Raw genomic sequence first — 15,626 nt, 5'->3', positions numbered from 1 at the left:
AATTTTAATAGTAAACAAATTTATTAATAGCCAGCTATCGAAGTTTAGGCCTTGATCACTGAAGGAGCATGAATCTGTCGTAAACTACATATGCTTGGTATACCGTAGTAGGAACTGAATGCCATACACTCACAGTGAATCGATTATACAGTAGTAGAAAATGTAATTACTTGTAGTTGCCATATACAGGATTTGGATAATTTTGTATTAAAAATGTTTATCATACTTGTAGGAAATTTTGTTTCAATAATTCAGTTAGCTGACATTGATCATTTTGCTGTAAGGCTGTAACTGTTGTTTACTTAATATTCGGTATTTGATACCAGACATACGTATACGTATGAGTATCTATGATCAGAACATAATTGATTCATGGACCCCTTTACTCCCTTGCAATTAATAATATAATTAAGCGGCTATAGCTAACTAGAAATACGAGATCATGTAATATTTCAGTTCTGTTAAAATTATTACCGTCAGTTCCAATTTCTTAAGCCATGAAATACTTCAATTTAGTGCAAACCGCTATAGATATCTAAGACGTGATATCACGCAGGATCATGCAGCCATGTGATGGCTCCTCAATCGATGATTTTACTGTTGCATGATAGTCTAGCAACTAAATTCAACTTTTTCGACGAACAAAAAGGTAATAATTGCGCAGATAAGCAGCAGCAATGTAAATTACAACGTTGTGGTAAGGATTTAACAATGTTAAAAGAATTTTATTATGTAGCTTTCAGTCAATCTATATTCCATTACCTCCATCTTTCATACAATTAGAATCACGATGCTTGAGGATGATTGTCATACAAAATGTGATGCATAGTATAGTATGCCAACGTTATCTAAACATGGCATCAATTAAATTTTATCTATTGTCCTAAATTACAGGCCGAATCTCATTAAATTGCTACTTAGGAATGAAACTGGTTAATTTAACGATTACATTTTAATTGGCTATTATCATATTCTACAATAAATTTTGTCCATGGTATAAAAGTATAAGAATGAGAGAAATCTGATTAGTCAATGTCGAATAGTAATACATAGTCATTTACTCTAAATAGTACTCCAGGAGATAGCCAATTCAAATTGGTAGTGAATAAAATTCAAAATATCGAGCTCTAATAATTGTTAAATAACAAACTTATTGACGATATAATAAAACGAAATAATATTAATTTGTACAGTACGTTTACGGTTTCATAACAATTTTAAATAATATTGACTTAATGGGTATCCATACTTTCATCATAAACAATCCTGAGAGATATATTGGAATTCGCAAGTACGATACCGCTGTTGCACATAACCAATGCCAAGTATATTTCAAATTGCACTCGTAAACTGCAATAACTTAAATTCAATATTAAGGAATAAAATTGTCAACAAGAATTATGCCAACGTTTGCATTTCAGCCATATAAACTTAAATAGCTTGTAGGAATAACAGTCCAACATCCTATTTCCTACACATTTTGATAACTGTTAGTATCTCTATGACAGAGATTAACATTTCATTAGGGAGTTAATAATCCTTAACTCTAAATATTAATAAAACACCCTATATCATCGCACACTAGCTGAAATCGATTCTTCATTCACGAGCTTGCTTCAACATTTGACTCTCTTCGTACTGTAACTTTCGGTTGGTTTCTAGCGTTTCTTCTGCATCATCAGTTTCTTCGTCGGAATTATTGGCCCCCACAGTCGGTGAAGAACTACTATCTTGAGAATAGATAACGGGTGGTTTCTCCCTTGAACTTCTCCTCGATGATGACGCTGAAGCTGGTCGTCTCAGTTCTTTTTCATTTAGGGAATGACCTTTTGTTGTATCGGAGCTTTTATCCGTTTCCTTAGATTTACCATTTTCTATCTGATTACTCTTTGCCGATGTATGACTTACATAGTTACGTTTCTCTTTCTCATCGCTACCTGTCGATTGTTTAGTATCTTGTTTTCGATGCACCTTATTGTATCTTCTTGTAGATGCTATAACATAATAAAAAACTTTACGTCAGTAATTAAATTTAATTGCATAGGCAGTGATACTATAGATACTGCAATAGAAAGTATCACGTAATTTATTATTTATTAACATTCTGCAGCTTTTCTTGACGCTCTGATAGCGTTTTTCATTTTTTCTATCATCTGTCTAGGAACATGAAAACCATTTAGTTCTTCTTTTCTCCCCTGTATGGTATCGTTATTCCTGTTTGATCAATTGGTCATACACAGTATAGGTTATTAACTGGCGTGAAGTATAGCCCTGTGGTATAATATTTATTCTCAATAATCGATGACGATCAGAATTTACCGGTATTCTTCAAAATCTTCGACAAGTTGTTTGACGCGTCTTGCTATTAACATGTATGCCTACGATTATAGGTTAAAGAAAAGTGTGAGTCAATAGTATACTTATTTGCATATCACAGCCATCGTTTTCAACAGTCCAAATTTCTAATTATAATTATCATACCTTTCCTCCGGTAATCGGTAATAACTTGTTATCATAAAGCCATTGTCGGTCATCTTGATCGCCGACGTACTATAACAGTCATTAGTAATGTCTTTACAAAACGAAATATAAAATTTACTTATAATGACTAACACAGCATTGGTAGTACCTTAAACAATTGTGGATGCTTGCTATATAAACGGCCACGAGCACTGCTGTAACCAAGAATCCTATATAGACGTTGAATAATCAGACTTGACATATGCTATATCTTAACAGGATATAACAATGTACCAACTAACTTATTAGCTTTTGATCCAAGAATAAATCTTGTGTTGTAATCGACGTCATCTTCATGCCACTAAAGTAGGTATACAATAATTATTACGAAGTAAACAAAATGTCCTGGAGAATTAAAAGCATAACCATTCGGTAATAATTCTTTCTACCTGTAAAGCTGGATGCTTATCTTCTAGACGGGCCATTTTACTACCTCTTTCACTGCAGGGAAGAATACAGCCTATCAATGCTACACGTTTGATTAAGCAAACAAAAATAATCAACTCACCCTTTTGCACCTTTACCACGAACCTTTCGCTGTTGGGAGAGAAAATATACGGATAATATTACTACCAAAAACGACACGTTTAGCACTAAGCAAGCGGCAATAAAATATTAAATTCGATTCAGAAAAAATAAATAGTAACCTTAAGTTTAATTCCCTTTTTCTTGGCTGCAACTGTTGCATGAATGTTTTGTTTTACTGTAGCGGCCTATTCGTAAAGTTATAATTATGAGTAATTATTTTCAAATAGATAACTAACTGAAGATAGCGATAACGAAATCAACATTTATTACTTTGTGTTTATATTTCTCAATCCTAGGCTCTTTTATTCTTTCACGCTTTTCGCCACTTTGAGAAGCTTTCGTTTTGCCAGGTTCGAACATTCTTTTTGACTGAATGAATGGTATATATTCAAAGACATTAAAACTCTTTTTCAAGACTGGCAAGCAAGATTAGTAACGTCGGAATGATCATATAGTTACACTAGAATGAGTATGACCACATCGATAGTCATTTAGTATACGATTACCTCATCTAGACTTTTCCTAATCAGTGCGTAAATATCATCTCGAGTTATATTATCGCCTGTATTCTCTCGGATATTCTTTGCGGCAATTTCGTATAACTACACGATTTTGATGGCGATTATAAAGCTTTCGTTATTCGTGAGATAACACGGTAGTTACGGTAATTGCGCAAGTTTTATCGACCTATTTTGTGTATTGCATCTCACTAATTTGTAGGCGCCGTAGGAAGTCAACTTACCATTAGATTTTCTTCACATAACTTCATAATTTCTTTATTGAAAGAATACTGTACAGTTGATCTGAGTAGCTCTAATGCTCGGGTGCTACTTGCACTTTGTGTTCTATACAAAAAAAAGCAGGTTTACTACATAGAGTCTTCTACTCTGTTTGCGGTTAGCGATCAGCCTATTCATATGTTTATTCCTACAAAAGAATGCAAAAATGAAGATACTTTCTTACCGACTATCACGTCGAGGAAAGTTACGAGTTGTCATGTCGTAGGGATGAGGTATCTAAGAATAGTTGGGTAAAATTAGAAACACTTTCTCTGTCAAGTTACTCAATCTAACCAAGTATGATGAAAGTGCTGTACTACGTATGGTGCAATCTATTCTAGTAACTGAATCAACAGTGTCATCATTGGTTAGCAATGCAGTAAGTTTATACTTGATCACGATTAAGTGATTGTAAGTAAATTGAGAGAAATCAATCAAAAACATGGTACAAGAATTGGATAAAATAATGGATCGATTTCATATAGCAAATGCGATTACGAACATGAAGATAAATCCCGCCGGTTAGTAAAAAAAAAATATATTTATACAAGCATTCTCTATCGGTTTGATATCAATATACTATAGGTCATTTTGTAAACACTTACCATACTCGTTGACGGCATTTTACCATTACCAGAGTGTGATCTATAAAAGTAGAACATCCAATTAGAAACGATATCATGGTGGCGCCTAATTTTAATACCTTATCCAAATTGCATACAGTTCAACTCTCTACACTACAGTAGGTTGTCTATTTATTGCAAAAAGAAAATGATCAAAATACTACAAGCAAGTCCATTGTAGTCATATTTTTTATTTATTTCCAGCAATGATATAAGAGGTAGCGTGCAAAAAGTTCGAATAGTAACTTACATTCTTCCATTATTTTCTGTTGTCAAAGCTGTATTAGTGTTCGAAGTATCGCTTGGTGAGCTATTGATATGAATGTCGCTATCAGGGATTTGTTGATTCCGAAGTTCTTGTGTTGCTGGCTCGTAAAGTTTAGAAAGATCGTAATTGGCATGAGGCATTGTTCGTCCAGTCTCCTTTACAGATTGAACTTGATATGATGGGATATATCTAATAAAAATAGATTGTGATGAGAATAATTAGTTGATAGTAACAGGGGTAAGATAGTGTACAGTATATTGAAAGTCGATGAAGCTCGAACTGTTTAATGGATGCTCTATCAAGGGTAATGATACCTAATTTTAGTTGAAAAATGATCGATCCTTCTCGAAAAGAGGAAGGAATTTTGGGATGATTGAATCAAAAATGTAGTACAAACAAGGTGAAGGTCCGCTGCTACTGCTATCTACAGTATTGCTATTAGCTTGAATCAACATTGTCTATTTGAAAGAATACTACGTTTCCAAGAGCAATCCCAGGTTGACATGCAAAAAAAAAAGAGAGTACTTTGCCGATGGTATAGTAAGCTTGCAATAACTTTGTAGTTAGCCAATGAATGCCTATATCATGTCCATTTCTACTTGCGTAGTGTCGAGAGTATCAATCGTCTACTCTCGACGCTAGCAGGATTGTATCTCGACTGTATGCCATGATGAATCAATGATGACAGTAATTGATTGCTTGTTTTGCACATTACTTTGATGTTTCTTAAGTCCTAATATCATTTTGATGATCGTAAGGTCAAAAAATAAATCCATCGTCTATCCTACGACGCAAGCAATGCAATTGCACGACCATGATGATCCTTGATAAGGATCGATCGTTAATGAGACAACAAGGAAAATGAATTTTTGTGATCAACGCCAATTTTTGCAGTAGCTCCAATGTGGAAAGCATAGCGTTCCTAATAGGTACTCGGTACGCCAATGTACCTCGTACCCTAGCTCATTGGTTGGTTGATTTTTTTTTCCCCCCCCCCCCCCTTCTACTTTCCACTTTACCTGCGTCAAAATCAAATTGCATAGCTCGCTATCCCATAATACGATGGACTGAGAAATACCCTATGCAATGATAAGATGGAAGAAATCAAAAATAGCTAATGTATCATCAGGTGATGAAGAGCCTCTCGGCGATTACAAATTGCTGGACTACGCTATCCATGCGTGCCATTTTTTTGTTTATTGATTTCCAGTACGACAAGTATCGTCAACTGGCTTGCATTGTTCTCCAACGAAGGTACTGTGGAAAAGTTGCAACCTATTTCAACAACATCTATTCAAGTGATTTGCAATTGCAATCTCCTATTCTACCTTCTATCTTGATATTGGTCACCAAATTGGCTATTGGATTCGAATTGGGGAACTGCGGATCGCATTTCATGCAACTTGAAAGTTGGCTGTGCTCCTTTGCCACGGCTGCTGGCCATGGAGACTAGACGTCGCTACGACAGTTGAATCTTGATTATGTTGAAGTACAATCGAAAATGGCCAATACAATAGGCTGCGCCTGCGTTGACGGTTATCTATACAGTGGGGTCAGTCATGATGCAGTTCAACGCTTGTGTGCTTCAAACAGGAGTGTCATTGTAGTCTACAGTACAATGTAGCGACGTGTTGTGCTTGAGTCTACAGTGCCCAGTACAGTACGCTACTTGTCATTGGATCACCGTTGGGATCCAATAACAAAACGAACTGCGCAAGACTCCATCACAAACTTCAATCCAATCTACAATAAATAAATACTGTACGGTACAGTAGTCAGCACTGTCCATCAATCCATAATAATACTGTACAGTACAGTATACTGAGCAGTGTCAGTAGGTTCCTTCTGACTCCTTCATGAATTTGCTATTTGGCGATCATCGTCGCCCAAGGTAGCGGACAATTTCTGGAATTTTCCAAACGCGATGCCGATTTTACACGATACTGAGTAGAAATAAGGTCTTTCTAGTAGTCGTTGGGATAGCAGATCTCTGCGTTATTTACACTACTGTACTAGAAATCATGTCTAGTGTCACTTTGTACGTACTTAGTGTTACGCTCCTACGTCCGCCATTCCAGTCATACTGTACAGTCTACACCTTGTAGTACTGTAGAGTTACAAGCAGTCCATCATGCGATACTACTAATTGAATGGCAGCGTCAGAAAGGACAAAAAAACAACAAAAACATTTTCCTACTATTATTAGACATTGTCGTTGTCTTCTTCTCCTTCAACTCCAACAATGCAATGGACAATAATGCATCGCGTTGTTGTCATTCGAATGGAACTTTTCTGCTTTTCTTACATTTCTAGACTTTTAGTCCAGGTAAGTAGACTACAGTCAGCCTAGCTTATAGTACTCTACTACTGACGGTGAATAATAAAGTAATGGTCGTTAATGGATGTGCAGAAACTCTTTCCACAATAATGAATTATAATGACTAGCATGATACTCGCTTTCAATCAACTTAGCACTAAAGCTACCATCGATTTAAGTACACTTGTACAGGGCAGCTTGAAGCCTTGAACCAAGTATCGCAGTATGCCATGCATAAATGGAATGGCCGAATGTACAATTGTACATTGCAACTGCTACATTTGCTGAGTCTACAGTACAACAACTACGCGACTACATAATAAATAACTTTTTCCCATGTAGACTGCCTTTCGATCGCTGTGGCTTGCTTTCTTTGTACTGTATTTAGCTGCAACCAGTAAGGCTCTGCTGCGTATTTTGAAGGGCATGATTAATTAATACTGTTTACTGTAGTATAAAAAGTACATTTATGAATCCTGTATCTGACTGGTACTAACGCGTGCAGCTCATTAGGCCATGGAGTATAAAGCAGCAGCTGTACTTGATGAATACAGTCAGGGACTACTCGAGCAGTCCATGACCAACTGGAAAGAGGAAAGCCAAAGGAAAGAAAAGGCAATGACCCCCAAAGTGCACATCAGTACCGTATGTACAGTTGTACACTAGAGGTACTCATTTAAAAATTGGATTACAGATTCGCAGCACTTGTGACAGAAAAAAATACAGCGGCCACAGCCGTAGTAATTTATCTCGCAACAATTGAACCCAGGATTGATCATGAATAAATTAAATTAAAATAATAATAATACAGAAAACTATGCCAAGTAGAACGAGCGAGGGAAATACTTTTTCGAGTAATAATGGCAATAATACTGTACAGTACTGTTCTGTATACAGTAATATATTCGCTTGCACAGTAACTGTAGTGATACAGAACAATATTAAGAAAATTTACATCATGTCATCTCCCCCCTAATAATACTCTACTATTTTGCCAATATTGCTGTTATCCTTCGGCGATATCCATAGTGGCATTGCCTCACAATGCCGCTCCGTCAGGTCTAGCTGCTCGTGCTCGCGCCAACCTTTCCAACATTTCAAACGTGTATAAAAGAACAGTTCAATCAAATTAGCCGACATCGACTTTGTTCAATGATGAGCATTATAAAATCATAGTGCCCACTTCTTATTTGCTTTCCTGAAATACAGAATATTAGATTCGATTCCTACACTTCTATATATATAGTACTGCATAGTACAGTATTATATAATATTGTCACAAGCTAATAGAAGTCCTTCGTCAATAATAATACAGTAAACTACTAAATATATTCCGTATAATAAATAAATAAACTGACTTGAATCTGCAGTTTCCTCAATATTGCTTAACTGCAGACTGCTATGCAGCTGGCGATGGCTTGGTTTGAAAATTTGAGCAACTATGAGATTAATTCCTACCATATTGTTGGAGGTGCAGCGGCTCCTACTTTTGCATGATATGTTTTAACTCGAAATCGTGCAACTGCAACCTTGGCTAAGCCGGGTGTGATGACGGTGTATCAAATTCCATGCTGAGGTGTCGTTCCATCATTTTCTCCATTTGCCTTAAAGCTAGAAGCTTTCTTACGCATGGCAAAATTCCTTACCAAATTGATCATAGTAGTAAAATGTCTAAAAAAAAGGCAAGATACCTTGGATAGAACTTGACAAAGAGGCAGTCGCAGATTCAACATTTTGTATAGAATATCTAATAGATAGATTTAGAGTAAAGCTAGATAACAATCTTAGTGAAGATAAAGCACTCGCTCGATGCATGTGGAAAATGATTGAAGAAAATACCTTCTGGTACGTTGTAATATTTCAGCAATTCAACAAGCTGTAGTTTCTAGTGCAGTATGTAGCACCCTATAATTGCTATCTCTTCATGATGATGTAACTACCCGAGTGACCGCGTAGCCACTTGCAGTGTTGCAGTAAACAAAGCTTAACTTACTACATGTAAGGGATGAATTACAATCATCGTTAACCGAAGTACAGTCCCATCTCAAAAAATAATGTGCTTTTTAGAGAGATAAGTTGTGTCAAGCAAAGCACATTAATATGCTGTACTAGGCTTCAATTGCATACCTGAAATACGTGGTTAAAAAGGACTGCAATCTTGAGAACGAATGATAAACTAATTTTTGTTTCATTAACAGGGCTGGTATGGCTCAGAAACACATTATCAATCATTTGGACGGTTTCATGGAGCTTTGCAAAGCTCCATTTTTGATGGTCTTGTTTATCAAGTGGATCTTGGTGCGTCGTTTAAAGAAGGTAATGCATGGCCATGGAATAGGAAGGTACTCTCAAGAAGAAATTCGGCATATCGGTGAGCTAGATCTAAAAGCTATATCGACAATTTTGGAACGAAACCGTATTTTTTAGGTAAACATGCTGTAGCAACAACAGTGGATGCTACTATATTTGGCGTAGTGGCCAATTTAGCTACGGACTGCCAAAGGAGTTATCGTTTTATAATATATTGAGAAGTGATTTGAAGAGTTTAAATGACTGTGTTGAACGTATGAGAAACGAATATTGGCCAGACTGGGATGAAATAATCCAGGGAAAGCCAAACACGACAGTCTTTTGCCCATGAAATACAGTCCGAATTTCTTCAAGTCCAGTACTGCACCCGTTACTAGTGTGAGTTATGTCTCATGCGTGCACTAAAATTTAATTCACAACAAATTAAATAAGTCAATTCAATTTTAATCTTTACTCTGCATGCTCAATTATCCGACGCACGAAGAATTAAAGTGTAAAAAAATAATACGAATATTATTAAAGATTAAGATTAAAATAAATGTCGCTGTTAACTAGTATATTTACAACGGATACTAGCGTTCTTAGTTTAAAACTTTCGAATTTCTAAAAACATCACTCTTCCACTGCCGTACCTGCATGGCTGGAATTCATGATACGATTCATTGTCTCTATTTTAAGAAATGCTGTACCTATATGATCTCAGGATGCTACTGCATTACTGTATTGTAAGGTAACTATTTAGCTGAGGCAAAAAATTTCTTTAAAAATTCTTCGCACGATTCCAACAGTTTTGTTAATAATAAGAACTTAGGGTTTAAGCCAGTTAAGTTTCTGTCCTGAGTACATACAGTATGCCTAATTGCCTATTGTACGCACAAATAATTTTAACTTGGCGATTGACCGTTGACAGTGCAGTATAGCCACATCATTAACTTTATTGGCATTTGTAACAAGCATTCCGGAAATGAGTAAGCAAAAAGCTGTGAAGCTGTGCTTTATTGGTTCTTCAGATAGCTGGATATTATTAAATCCTGCACTGTTTCATTTCGAAATTTGCTAACAAAGCAACAAACGTAAGTCAAAGCGATACAAATGCATATTTGTAATGACAGTAAATCAAATATTACCATACGGTGTACATGGCTAGATACGCTACTTGGTGTTAATTTGAATTTATTAATCCAAATCAAACATTTACAGTATCTGATAGTTATTAATGGAAGCGTAATGCATGTACATTATACAGGAGGTAGTAATTTCGATTAATTAATAAAAAAAAATAATAATAATATTCAATAATATTTATATACTACTATCTACAGTAATGTACTGTACTACATATTAAATCAAACGTGAGCTACATGATTCAACAATAATTACGCTATACCGTAGGTCATAGCTTACAATTAATAAACTGTAGCCAAAATAGCGCGAACCTGTACAAAACGTTTATGCAACTATATAATATTGACAGATGATGCAAGTAGTTAAGTACATACAATATAGCGTCAGCATGAGGTGATCAAATGGTAAAAAACAATATGCAACTAGTTTATTTTTTTCTCTTTCGGCTTCAATAAAACGTCATCCCAATCTGGCCAAAATTTTTCTTTCATTCGATAAACGAAATCGACTAAATTCTTCAATTCGCTGTGAAGTAATTTATACGATGGAGCTGCAGTCGGCATTCCAAATATAAGTAAAGCCAGAAAAGCAAACATTGTAGCGTCGATACGAGTAGGCTCCTCACCCATAAAAAACGGCTTATCACCAAGTAACACCGATATAGCTCGCAGATCCTTGGCGCCTATATGGCGAATCTCTTCGGAAGAATGACGACCAATACCATGTCCCCAACGATACTTGTTAATAACACGTAGGAAATAATATTTAATAACTAACTTGAACACATAGGAGACCTCATATATTGCCATACATTCATCGAAGCACTCGAACATTCGGTCCTGTACCATCGTTGCCCTATCAATGCGCAAAGTACGGTAGCGTTTCGTTAATTCATTAGTGCTATACTGTAATACTGTCAATAATATTAATCAAAGCACTTGAACCGTAATCTAGCGATAATTAATAGCAACATGACGAAAATCTACATCTGGCATTAAAAGTCAAAACAAAAACTAAGAATAAGTACGGTAGTAAAGTACTCATTATACACTACAGTACTATAGCATCAAGAGTTCAGCCAAGAATAATGTGGGATTGGCAAACGGCCAACCAGGATTTCAGTCCCAATAAATTCGAATATTACAGTACAGTATTTGAGTTTCGACGTCTTGATATTGTATAGCAAATGAATAGCACTAACGCTAAGGTGAGTAAAAATCTAAAAATTTTAAGTATATTTTGCGCTGGGCAGCGCAAGTGCATGTTGAAAGCTTCTGTCGGATCAATTGCATTACACGGACCCAGCCCGCATTCTGTCTAGCTAATACCATGATCCGCAAACAAAATGAAAAAATTAAAACTATCTGTGATTGGTGAGTAATAGTGTTAAGCTGCTGTTGCACATCTTGTTTGCAGGGCAGTGCATGCTGACAAAGTATACGTCAATACAGGGATAACTAGCGTGAACAGTACATGACAACTCATAATCTACTATATTCCTTACCAAAACGTGTTTTCCTCCATAGTTTTTTCAATAATTCTTGCAGTGGCCTTTTGCTCAGCGGTTAGCTTTCTATCTAAATCAACTTCGAAATGCTTTTTTACATGCTCAATACTAAAATAGGAATCAGTAACATCTTCGTCGTTTAAGGTAATCCAGGGTATTTTACTTTTCTTGCTAAAAGTAGAGCTTCCATCTACCTCATATGGTATCTTCGCCATACGTAAGTAAGTTTCCAATTTCAGAGCGAAAGGGGATGCACTCGGTGCAAACGAAGTTCGGGAAAAAGAATGCATCAAAACTACGTCCTTGGGCACAGTCTTTTTACTTTTTCCACTTACTCTTTTATATACCAAAAGTAAGACGCCCAAACCAGCGACTGTACCAATGATCCAATGATTGCATAGCCATTCACATACCATGATTGGATAACGATTAGCCTCCCCGTTCAACATACAAGCAAAAGCATAAACAGCAATTGTTGCCATCGAGCTAAAAAGTGCTTTATGGAGAGCTGCCAACGACCTCGTTTTACTGCATTCTTCGCTTAACAGAATACTAAGTACTCTGCACTGTACTGTAAGAAGTGAGTGTACTGTAAGCCTTCCTTTACAGTACTGTACAGTGCACTGTAAAGTAGGTGCACGTAAAGTACTGTAGAAGGTATCGTACACTGCGTACACTCAGGTCTAACTGCTGGACCGTGCAAAAATATAATGCAGACACCGCTGACATTGGTTACAGGTTTAAAGCATTAAAGCATGGTTTAATGCTCGCTAGATCTTTGTTTTTTTATCATTTACAGCTAAAAAACATTGCTGATGGAGCCATAAAGATTTTGGGGTCATATTTGAGCGAACTAGCAATCAGGTTCAGAGTAATGCATAGCCGAAGCTGTGCAGATTCTGCCTCTACTTCTGATCGTAAATCTCATTCTGCAACATGCATGAACACGTTCGAGGGTTGGATTCGGTTATTGTCAACTTACTATATTGTATTGTTAGTCGAGAGCATCACGTGACCTGTTGCATTTTACAAACAAACAACCTCAATCATGGCAATTGCAAACCAGCTGCAGCCTGCACAAGATACTGTTTCGAGATTTCAAGGATATCCTGCATGTCTCTTAGTAGCTAAAGCATTAGTTTTCGTTTTATTGCCCTTCTCAAATAGTGTTCCAGAAGTCTGCAATGACTTTTCACATACTGTTATACCTGTCATTAGTGTTATGATCATCAAGCATGCGAAAATTCTGATTAATATATGTATATATGTCATACAGTATGCATATCAGCCCCTTACAACAGCTTGGTGAAGAGATATTTTATCATTCATTTAGTTCATGAATTGTACTGTACAGTAAGACAGTAATATGGTATCACCCAGCTATTTATGAACAATATTATTTTGCACAACACTGGTATCAAATATTGACTAGGCTGATGAAAATACAAGAATACTATTCACTGCTGACTAGACCTAAAATTGCAATGGTATGCTCGATAAGATACGTACATAATACGAGCATTTATTGACTATATCGCGTCCAAATGAAGAATTCACAATTTAAATGCAATCGGTATAAAAGTGCAATATTCACTCTAGATCTGCAATAGACTGTTGAGAGCATTTGCAAAATAATTCCTTAATTGATAAAAGTTACGAATAGAGTACAATATAATAATAACCTATACCTAGCTTTAAATACAGAATTGAGATTAATACTATTATTGAAATATAAAAATAGTCTAGAATACACTTTCAACATGGACTATCTTAATGGAGAAGTTACACAGGCACATCACAATAAAGAACCATAAATTATATGCGTAGGTATAACTTTACAATGAACTGTCGTCAGAAAGCTTATAAACACGTGCAAAACGGCTATGCGGGTATAATAGCATTAAGCCGACATACGATATAGAGTACTTAAACCAGAAGATCATTCATTTTCCTTCGAAAAAAGGCCAAAAATGACCTAGTCATCATGTTTCTGGCACTATGAAGTTTACACCTTTAATAAAGTACAGGGTGAGCCATTAACTACATGCAATTAGTTCAATTTTTTCTCTTTCTGCTTTAGTAAAACGTCATCCCAGTCTGGCCAAAATTTTTCTTTCATTCGATGAACGAAATCAACTAAATTCTTTAATTCGTTGTGAAGTAATTTATATGACGAAGCCTCAGGTGCCATCCCAAATATGAGCAAAGTCAGAAAACCAAACATTGTAGCATCTACGCGAGTAGGCTCCTCACCCATAAAGAAGGGCTTATCACCAAGTAACACCGACATAGCACGTAGATCCTTGGCACCTATTTGACGAATCTCTTCAAAAGAATGACGCCCGATACCGTGTCCCCAACGATATTTTTGAATGTTAGGTATGAAGTAATATTTAAAAAATAACTTGAGCATGAAGGAGACCTTTTGTAGTGCCATGGATTCATCAAAATGATCAAATAGTCGATTTTGTACCAAAGTTGCCCTATCAAAATGTAACAAAGTTTGAAGGCTCAATTATACTGCATATAATCGAGTGATCTGGTGAACCAAGGTTAAAATCCTCATAAGACAAAGTTTTATAAAATAAGTAAGTAATAATAATTTCGCAATACAGCATCAAAATTTAATGTAGTATAATGCAAGATTGGCAAATAGCCAGCCGCTCTTTCAGCTGCTAACAACTTCTTCTAGAATCTTGCATTTAGACGTATTGTATATTACTATACGAGAAGCATAAGGTAAGTAAAGTAATCTTTTAATCTTATGTAAAAATTACGTTTTTATGCTGTGCAAGTGCATATTAATCTGATGAATAAACGCTTCCGATTAGCACATAAAAATGAGGAATTGTAGCTGAGCGATTACGAATAGTGAATGCAATTAATCCTAATGAAGTACATTATTTTTGTGATAGCTCAGCAGCAATCCCATCCGCCTGTAAGGCAACGTAAGCACAAGATTAGAGTAAAGAGGAATTAATAAAATATTCTCCTTACCAAATCGTGTTTTCCTCCATTGTCTTTTCAAGTACTCTTGCAGTGGCTCTTTGCTCAGCGGTCAGTTTTGTATCTAAATCGACTTTGAAGTACTTATTCACATGCTCGATAATAAAATATGAATCAGCAACGTCTTCGTCGTTTAACGTAACCCAAGGTATTTTGCCTTTCTTGCCAAAAACAATACTGTCATCTACCTCATATGGTATCTTAGCCATGCGTAGATAAGTTTCCAACTTCAAAACATAAGGAGATGCATTGGGTGCATAGGGAGCTCGGGGAAAAGAATGTAGTAAAATCACATCTTTTGCCACAGTCTTCTTGCTTTTTCGTGTTAATCTTTTATAAATCAAAAATAAGACGCTTAAGCCAGCGACTGAGCTAATGATGCAGTGATCGCATAGCCATTCATGTACCATGCTTAGATAAGGATACATCTTCTCAATCCTAAATTAAGTCTTTTAATCACTTTGGCAGTGAATAACGTGAGATTGATCGTACGTATGCACTTTCTTGCTTACTTCCAGTTGGGTAAGCTGCAGCGAGCATGTACTGTACTTTACATGTTAATACACCTGTATGAAGCTGCTAACGAAAATTGGTCACTTTTTATTGTCGGTTTTTCTTCGATTAACAGTGCTACAATATACTG

General features: G+C 36.0%; 3 protein-coding genes across 3 annotated transcripts; 1 reads left to right on the top strand and 2 right to left on the bottom strand.

The window, feature by feature from the left end:
* Positions 1–1,599: 1,599 nt before the first annotated feature.
* Positions 1,600–6,162, bottom strand: TRIADDRAFT_59276 (uncharacterized protein; the record flags this gene model as incomplete). The annotated part of the gene is made up of 16 exons (XM_002115231.1): positions 1,600–1,994; positions 2,102–2,214; positions 2,320–2,378; positions 2,482–2,550; positions 2,630–2,690; positions 2,763–2,821; positions 2,910–2,961; positions 3,029–3,057; positions 3,168–3,233; positions 3,319–3,417; positions 3,555–3,650; positions 3,791–3,893; positions 4,012–4,064; positions 4,433–4,472; positions 4,701–4,907; positions 6,047–6,162. 16 exons carry the CDS (start codon positions 6,160–6,162, stop codon positions 1,600–1,602), a joined length of 1,617 nt encoding a protein of 538 aa, XP_002115267.1.
* Positions 6,163–7,551: 1,389 nt separating this feature from the next.
* TRIADDRAFT_59275 (uncharacterized protein) lies at positions 7,552–9,563 on the top strand (the record flags this gene model as incomplete). The annotated part of the gene is made up of 4 exons (XM_002115356.1): positions 7,552–7,680; positions 8,406–8,456; positions 9,234–9,351; positions 9,463–9,563. The coding sequence occupies 4 exons, from the start codon at positions 7,552–7,554 to the stop codon at positions 9,561–9,563; spliced, it is 399 nt and encodes a 132-aa protein (XP_002115392.1).
* Positions 9,564–10,892: 1,329 nt separating this feature from the next.
* Positions 10,893–15,393, bottom strand: TRIADDRAFT_29295 (uncharacterized protein; the record flags this gene model as incomplete). The annotated part of the gene is made up of 2 exons (XM_002115230.1): positions 10,893–11,325; positions 14,975–15,393. The coding sequence occupies 2 exons, from the start codon at positions 15,391–15,393 to the stop codon at positions 10,893–10,895; spliced, it is 852 nt and encodes a 283-aa protein (XP_002115266.1).
* Positions 15,394–15,626: the final 233 nt, after the last annotated feature.

Source organism: Trichoplax adhaerens, genomic scaffold (assembly GCF_000150275.1).
Source record: "Trichoplax adhaerens TRIADscaffold_10 genomic scaffold, whole genome shotgun sequence".
NCBI classification, from domain to species: domain Eukaryota; kingdom Metazoa; phylum Placozoa; class Uniplacotomia; order Trichoplacea; family Trichoplacidae; genus Trichoplax; species Trichoplax adhaerens.
This window is presented reverse-complemented; position numbering and strand designations above follow the sequence as displayed.